This window comes from Sprattus sprattus (assembly GCF_963457725.1).
Source record: "Sprattus sprattus genome assembly, chromosome: 11".
Taxonomy (NCBI): domain Eukaryota; kingdom Metazoa; phylum Chordata; class Actinopteri; order Clupeiformes; family Clupeidae; genus Sprattus; species Sprattus sprattus.
Genome location: NC_137909.1, coordinates 11,814,901 through 11,823,844, shown reverse-complemented (window position 1 = coordinate 11,823,844; position 8,944 = coordinate 11,814,901). Strand labels below are relative to the sequence as shown.

Below are 8,944 nucleotides of genomic sequence, written 5' to 3'. Positions count from 1 at the left end.
TGACACAAAACTGTTATAACAGCAGTGATGAAGCACTGTTAATACACATAGGCGGGACCAAAGACTGGTTATATGAAATCTCTACATTTTCAAAGAGAACCCACGACTGTAAAACAACCTTCCACCCACCTAGCATACGATTGTTGCTTTACATTACAAATCTAACATAAATCTTGCCTGCACTGTGTACCAGCCAGGCCTTCTTTCCACCCACCCACAGGGTCGCCCTCTGGCATAAAGATCTCTCCATGGGGACTTGGCCTACGTCTGTGTGACACAAACAGCCCCTGGGACAGACGGATAAACATCTCTCCTGAGTCTTCCAGTCTTTAAATGGGCAATTTTGAGCGAGGACACACTACCCATAATTCATAGTGACAGCACATCAAAGGCCACCATGGAAGCCTCTTTGTTTGGACACACATGGATTTGTCTTATCTGTCATATCTCATCCATGTGAAATGCAGCTCACAAACCAACTACGCTCCAGTAAACACTGTCCAGATAATGTCAAATCAAAGTCAGTTATGCATTTTCCATTTTTCTCACTTTCTTGATCTCCTTCTCTCTCTCTCTCTCTCTCTCTCTCTCTCTTTCTCTCTCATGTACTAACTCTGCATCATCTTACAGACCAAAGAAACACAGGCTGCTATTTGTGTTATGTAAGCAGCTATATTAAGATTGCATACAGGAGCAGTGACGGCACTGAGGACACATCCCTCCCCCAAACACACACACACACAAACAGTTACACACACACATACACACACAGACTCATTCCTCTCGCCAGCCTCCTCCCAATGTTGTTGTCTGGTGGTTTTATCGAGCTGAGGGAATAATGGAAACGATCAGGTGTGTTTATAATATGTCCAAATGGAAATATCTGAGCTGCGTTCTGTTTCTGCCTTCTGCTCTGAGCCACCTGGCTTTTTATGGAGGTCTGAAGGCAATCTGTTGAACCCACATGACTTGGCAACTGCAAACCAAACGTACACTTAGTCCTAAAGATACACTTTGTATTTGTCTGTGATGATAAATCATGTCCAAAAATGTAAAACAAATGCATTATAACATACTCATACAACCTCACCCACACACAGACCAAGACAGAAAAACTATAATCACGAATTGTTTTCTTATGAAAGACTCTAAAGACTGATCCAAATGGGTCTTGAACTTCCACTCTTGTACCATCGTACCAACAATTGACGAATGCCCAACAATGCCAGGGTTAGCCCCACGCTCATGAAGCCCTTGATGGGGTACGAATGTTACAGGCAGGCACCTGACCTGGTTGTCTGCCGCTCCTTCAGGCACGTGGAGACTAATTTGGGCAAGCAGGGGTGCAGGGGCACTCATGGAAGCCATCTTATGCTGAGCACTGAGCACTGAGCACTGAGCACTGAGCACTGAGCACTGAGTACTGAGCACTGAGTACTGAGTACTGAGCACTGAGTACTGAGCACTGAGCACTGAGTACTGAGTACTGAGCACTGAGCACTGAGCACTGAGTACTGAGCACTGAGTACTGAGCGATGAGTACTGAGCACTGAGCACTGAGTACTGAGTACTGAGCACTGAGCACTGAGCACTGAGTACTGAGCACTGAGTACTGAGCGATGAGCACTGAGCACTGAGTACTGAGTACTGAGCGATGAGCACTGAGCACTGAGCACTGAGTACTGAGTACTGAGCACTGAGCGATGAGTACTGAGCACTGAGTACTGAGCACTGAGCACTGAGCACTGAGCACTGAGCACTGAGCACTGAGTACTGAGCGATGAGCACTGAGCACTGAGCACTGAGTACTGAGTACTGAGCGATGAGCACTGAGCACTGAGCGATAAGTGCTGAGCACTGAGAACTTTCTACTGGCATTTCCATTTACAACAACAGTTTCCATTTACATTAGAGCACAACTACATTTCAGCTCAACCAGTGCCATGTTTGTCTGGCTTCTATCTCAGATTTACTAGCTTGATAAGATCAGAGCCTGAGCCCTCCCATATCTGTGTCTTTTGACTAAAAATTAGACATGCAGTACAAGAGGAGTTTAAAGGTCCCCTGAAAATGAATTTGTCATAGAATTTGTGAGTCTCTCATGGTCCGTTTGTTGTTTACCTGTTTGTGTTATGACTCTACTCAGTGCAAATGCGGCACAATTTGTTTTTGAGCATGATCTTTCAATTAAATTAAATTATATTTATTACAATAAAATTGTCTTGAGGCGCTTCACAAAGCCCAGGGCTTGGAGGCTACACTAGTGCTGCTGGCCCAGGAGAGTGCAGCTGACACTGGACCAGACTTGGCGGACGTCTGACCCAGTGCAGGCGCAGCATCAGCAGCTCCCAGGGCCACAAGAGACGTCTGGCTCAAGGGATGTCTCCTGTGAGGAGAACCAGCGTTGTTAGATGTTTTGGGGTACAGAAACGTGCCCCCCCCCCCCTTCTCCTTTCCCTTCCTTCCCCACCTTCTGCTGTGTGTGCTCCGACTCCCCCGGTCCTCCTATAAGGCCTGTCTACCTGATCAGAGGGGCCGTATCCATGACCAGCATTCCAAAAGTGCACAGGACAGGACCGGACCCCCACCCAGTGTGCGGCTCACTACACCCCCCCACCACCACCACCATCAGATCCACCACCGCCTTTTCCAGAAAGGGGGAACCAGATGCATACTGCATGCTACACATTAGGGCCCCAGGCCCTACTCTCATATTCCTAACTCTTCTCTGTGCTATAGGCTGGAGTTGATACAGAGGGGGAAAACAGACACAAGCAACCAGCTAACGTGTGCAAAGATCTCAGCAAGATAACACTACACCATATGCAAAGCTGCAACAAATGGACCTGAGTGCGAAATAATTACTCATGCGTGTGACACCACACCTTCAAACCTCACAGTGTATTAGTCAAGCTGGTGTTTAAAACTTGGAGAAAGGAGAACAGAAGCCAAACTAAACAACCTTGCTCGAAACATTACACCAACTTAGACAAAGGATGACCTCATAACAGCATCTAATTTAATCATTTACACTCAAATGTACATTTATGATTTATTGCCAGAGCTTGTGTGTGTGGCATATGACCTACATTTCCTTCTGTATGAACCTGCCAATACTAGTCCTCACTCAACAAGGTCAAACACTCCAAAAGATACCAATGAATCCTCAGACTCCCCCTGAGCGAAATGCATGACCATAAGAGCTGATGGCTATGACTACCCAATGAATGCCATCACGGCACCAGGCAATGTCCCCGCAGTCAGACCATCCCGTGCAAACGCTCTGTCCAGGGAAAACGGACAGGCACCCACCTGTCGAACACCACAGCAGCGAAGCTGGCCTCGGTAAACACCACATCTCCGGTCACCAGCGCTTTGGTTGTGCGCAGGCCTCGGCCCTTGTCCCCGGCGTCAAACACCTCCACAGGGTCGACCTTTTCCAGTGTCATACTGCTGCTGTGGTGGGGTCCAGAGGGAGGGAGTCGCTGGCTGCTGAGCTGAGATGCTGGCTGGCTTGCTGGCTACTAGGCGTCTGCTAAACTCAGGAACTACACACTGACAGCTACACACCACCTGTCTCCCTCTATGGCCCTCCCGCCCCTACCCCTCCAAAAATAGCCTTTCCCTCGCCGGCTGTACTACCCCCGCACGGAGGGGTATGTGGGGGTGGGTTGTTTTGTCTCAGGCTGAGGAAAAGGTGACTACTTAGAGCTGCGTGTCTGCGAGACCTCCCCCATGTGTGGGAGTGTGTGGGCCAGTCTCGGGAGTATTTTGGTCAGGGACCACAGCTGTGTGTGTCTGTCATTCGCCAGATCTTGAGAGGGGCCCTGGAGACCCTCATGAAAACGCTCAGCCCCACTTCACACAGCGCCCCACTCGCCAGTGGATTCTTAGCCACATCCTGTCCGCATCGGGGCCAGATCCAGTAGCCTTCTGGGACTGGCGTGGACTACTTTAATGACTTTTGCAAATACAACATATCAAGTGCCACAATCCCTCAATGTCACATAACACTTCCTACATCAGTGGACATTGCATGCCTTTTGATTACTGAAGTAGGGAACTATGTGAATGGATGGCTGTGGTGCACTTCATACTGTGTATGCTATAAAGCTGATCGATGGAGGACCTTTTAGTACTTAAATCCAGATAATTCGGAGATGTTATGCCTTGTTATCCAGTACTACTGGGCTATTGTAAGAACGTTTGTCTTCTCTTGGATTTAGTTGTCACAAATCATGACGTATCGATTGCCCCATGACAGTCCCAAACAACAGGGCAAGCCAAACCACAGTGGTTCATTCTCTTCAGTACAAACAAGTTGAGTCCTCTAAAGCTTCCATGATCTCACTATAACAAATTGTTTACTGTGGGCGTGTGTGAAAGTCTAGGAGGATTAGGGAGCAGACAGACGGGGATGCTGTGCTGTTTGTCTCTGTGCTGTGTCTGTGTTTCAGGGAGTGCCGATAGCCCTGGATGACCTTTAACTCAGTGCAGGCGCCTGGTTAACCTCAACCCCTGTGCTACTTGAAGACAAAAAAAAACATTGAAATAGTGTAAAAATTGATTATTTTACCAGATAGGCAATGGCTCACGAGTTTCGTTAACGTTAGATCCTTACTTCAACTTTTCTGAGGACACAGCACCAACAGAGAGCATTACTGAAAGCAGAATACAGCACACTTCTTCACAGTTACTAAAAAAAGCTGGAATACAGCCACATACAAAGATTATGTGCTTTGAAAAATAACCTTTCAGAGAATGCCCAAAATGTAAACATGCTCGAGATGCAAGATATATATGGTGTCCCTTGTCAGTATGTGTTTGCACCTGTAATGCTGACTTTGATGTACAGTTGACCACAACGTTGGTCTAATACAAAATTGCATTGAAGTTTGAGTGTGTGATACCGAGTTTCTGTCAGGTCGATCAGCACCTCAGTAATTCAGGTGTGGGTTTACCTCTTTGTAATGTGGATGTCATAGTTATTCTCACAAACAACACGAAGGGTCTATGTTTATAGTTTATTCATATTCATACTGATATCAAAATCTAAAAAATAACATTTAAAGCTGATAATTAACATTTTGTATAAGCCATTTCTTGGCACATGGACATGTCATAAAAATAATCACTGAGAACCTGGACTTGCATTTTTTATCAGAAAACATACTTAGTCAACCAATAACACAGATCAATTTTAAGCATACTTGTAAGAAAAACATTTGGTTAATAAAAAATGTGTGACTGATTACAGAAAAACAAGAGCTACAGACCATTAATGACCAAGTCACACGCACCAAGTCACACGCACAACTGCTTACATTAGGCTTCCATCTATCTATACTGCTATGCAATGACCAGATACCTAATAATTATAATAAGATAAGATACTTAATAATAATTAGCTGCATTAATGCCCCATCTATAATACTTGCCACCGTAGCTCTACTGCACTATGAGAAAGGCACATGTGTGCTGTGTGTGGGCTTGGAGTACATCCAGCAATCTCACCATTAAATCACACCATCAACACCTGAAACGGGAAGTGATTTGAACAGGAACACTGCTACAGTTAAACACTGAGCAGGTGGCAAAAGACACAGAGTGATTTCAGCTCAAATCTCACATTCACTTCAGGTAGTCAGACGTTTTTAAATCTTGGGTGGGTCCGCGCCTGACAGTGTAGTGGGATTCTGCTATCGTACTTGAGTGGGGGAAAAGGGGGGCACAGGAGTTCCCCCCACCACACCCCTCTAAACGTCGTAGAAGTCAAGGTGCGTGCCTGATGGGTACTCGTCCTTCAGGAGCACCTTGAGCAGCTTGCTGCAGGACTCTTCACAGGTCAGCAACCCGCCCTGAGAGTGCATCGCAGAGAAGGACCTCTTCAGGCCAGCGTCAGCCGAACTCGTCCTTGCCTCCACCTGCATGTCCGTGTCCAGTGGGCCTGGGGGGTGGGGGTGGGACGAGGGGTTGAAGCAGAGACAGAGAGTGAGACACAGAAAGACAGACAGAGAGAGTGAGTTAGTGAACCGTGATCTGACTTCATGGGACACAATTTTTTTTAAACTATTATTGTTTGTCCTTTTTGTTTAAATAATTTGTCTTGTGTCGTTGTAGTCATTTCTGTATTTAGTTTTTATGTGTGTAATGCATTTTAAACTTGATTATTATTATTTGATATACTTTTTGGACCCCAGGAAAAATAGACAAGAAACCAGAGCTGCATCCTCTAGGTAAGTATTACATGAGGTGTGCGTTAGGTGAGAGTACCTGGTGTTTAGTGTGTGTTACGTCTGTGTTAAGTATCTGGTGCGTAGTTGAGTGTGTGTTACGTGTGTTTACTATCTGGTATGAAGTTGAACGTGTAGTTGAGTAGTTGAAAAATGTGTCGTGTGTGTTACGTATGTGTGTGTTCAGTGAGTACCTGGTGCGTAGCTGAGCACCCTGATGTTGGGCTCCTCCTCGGCCAGTACTCTGAACATCATGTCTCTGGCTGCCTTGCCCGTGCAGTAGAGCACCCAAGAGGGAAACGGCTTAAGGGCGCACAGCGAGCTGACGTTCACCACACAGCGACGCAGGCCCTGTCGCCGCGAAAACACCTCCAGCACACCGGCAGTCAAGCTGAGGGCCGAGCTGACGTTGAAGGACAGGTAGGCGTTCACCTCGTGCAGGTCTGTGAAGCTCTTGGCATAGCGGGAGATGTCCCCCAGGGAGCCTGAACAAGGGGGAATAACTCAACAAATCACCAGGCCATCAACCACACACATACACAAATCTCAAAGCATTTTTTACACAATAAGTGCTTTTCAAGAGACATTTCTTAGGGGGATACAAAAAGTAGCATCTGCTGCAGGTGACATAATACATTCATGGGAGAACATAAACGATGTAGTCCAGATGGAGTCAAATCTATACCAACAATATATGGTCGGTATATTACATAGGAAGTCTATTATTTAAATGTTTTGTATTCAATGTAAAAACCATGGCATTGTCCGTACCTGCATTGTTTATCAGGAGGAGTTGGTCTATGTCGGTATCTGATGATGCCTCTCTGATTTCTTGTAACACTCTCTCCACATCATCCTTCACACCCAAATCTGCAACCACACATCGAGTTATTAGACCGGCCTTTCCAGCACGAGTGGCGGCTAGTTCTGCTTGGAGGTCTCGTAGCTTGTCACCGGATCGGGCTACCAAAACGAACACCGATCCCGGTTTGAGCAACAGGGCAATTTCTTTGGCTAGGCATCGACCGAACCCCTTGGACGCCCCAGTTATGATGCAGACGGCTTTGCCAAAGTGCATTCCGTCCAAGCCAACCACATCTGGGAAGAATCCGTCCTGCATGTTTGACGAGCAACTGGTGAACAGAGAATGCTATCGGTTTATAAAAGACTGCAGGCGACAAAAAAATGTGCGCGTGATCAATTCGCCAAGGATATACAAATTAAACGCTGTAAGAAATATTCTAGCCGGAAATACAACACTAATACTCTAGCTTCACGTCACGCCCCCTCGGCCAACCTATCACGAGAAGAGAGTGGTGATAGACTTGACGGGGCCACCAAATTAACCATTTCAGAATTATGTAACGCGGGAGCTTAACCTCAACAATTTGAGTTGCCAAAACCTTTTTTTAAAGCTGTAAGTGTCCGGAGGTCGTCCCCAAATTCCACCTAATTCACCAGCAGCGTGTTACACAGCAAACCAGTAATAAAATGCTGTATGGCACAAGTGTTCAGTATATTATTTATCTTTCTCTTCTATAAATGTTTCTCTCCAGAAACCACCACCCAGTTCACAGTACTCACAGTAAACTACCTCCTCCCTTAAATTCACAATTACATGCACGCTCAACATAAGCCCTCTCTCACTCACGCACGCACGCACGCACGCATCATATTAATTTAAACACAGTTAAAACAAACGAAGATTAAAACTAGTCTTGACGCTTCTCATCTCAGTCAGAGCAGCACTCACCTTTTTAAAACTTCTTGCCCTGTCCCTCATCATTCAACCACAGCTTGATTATTGCTCATGAGCGCCATCATTCTTGCAAACGTCAACACATTAACATGGACTACAAAACTCGTTCACTTTGAGCCCTTTTATGCACTGTTACAAAAGCTAACGCTTTCACGTGCACTAAACACGGCCAAGTCAAGGTCAGACGTATTCCAAAATCAGAAACTATCTTGATAGACGTGTCATTGTGTTTGTGGAACCCCTTGATATTGTGGGCTACCTATTGATCCATTTTTGTCTTAAGACGTGAGACACTCATCTTATCTGTATAATCCTTAAAACAGGTTAATTAATGTAGCAAGTGGGCAAGAAGTGATAGTTTGGTGCCTACTTCCTCTCTAGTTGCACAGTTAGTCTCTCTCTATCTCTCTTTCTTTCTGTCAAACGGTAGGGGAGAGTGGGGTAATGTGAGACATTTTTTACATTTGCTCTCCTCTAGGCGAGCTTAATTGATGTATCAGTAAAATGTACACATATCCCATTTATTCAGGATGTTTCCTAGCAATTGAAATCATCAGAATGTCTTCAAGACAAAGGGCATTGAAAATATGATTGTTTTAAAAAAAGTGGTCTTGTGTCTCACTTTACCCCAGCTTAGGGGTAAAGTGAGACAGACCAGAGAAATCAACGGGGTAAAGTGATCCACTTACTTTTTCCACTTTAAAACTACCATAACAACACATGTTGTAACAGTAAGAATCCTGACAGCTAGCTTGACAACTACACATTCCAAAACCTATATCGGACTAGTAACAGAATCAAGGGGATTGGTCAATTAAGCATTTTAACATAACACTTGAAAGTAACTCCGAACAAAATCATGTACAACATAATATAATTAAAAATGTTTTTGTTAACATTCAAATGACAGATAGAATGACCAGTTAGATTAGAACACAGGCATAGGACCATA

The 8,944-nt window shown here is 45.3% G+C and overlaps 2 protein-coding genes across 3 annotated transcripts in view; both read right to left on the bottom strand.

Moving 5' to 3' along the window:
• The window catches only part of smyd1a (SET and MYND domain containing 1a), an 11,298-nt gene extending 7,726 nt beyond the window's left edge, over positions 1–3,572 (bottom strand). For both annotated transcript variants that reach the window (XM_080847875.1, XM_080847876.1), the window contains exon 1: positions 3,313–3,572. In XM_080847875.1, coding sequence (XP_080704001.1) covers positions 3,313–3,449 — 137 coding nt within the window. In that variant the 5' untranslated portion in view covers positions 3,450–3,572. The remainder of the gene's footprint in view (positions 1–3,312) is intronic.
• A 1,841-nt stretch (positions 3,573–5,413) lies between these two features.
• spra (sepiapterin reductase a) lies at positions 5,414–7,353 on the bottom strand (the record flags this gene model as incomplete). The annotated part of the gene is made up of 3 exons (XM_080848262.1): positions 5,414–5,947; positions 6,428–6,718; positions 7,005–7,353. The coding sequence occupies 3 exons, from the start codon at positions 7,351–7,353 to the stop codon at positions 5,757–5,759; spliced, it is 831 nt and encodes a 276-aa protein (XP_080704388.1). The 3' UTR covers positions 5,414–5,756.
• Between the last annotated feature and the right edge of the window lie 1,591 nt (positions 7,354–8,944).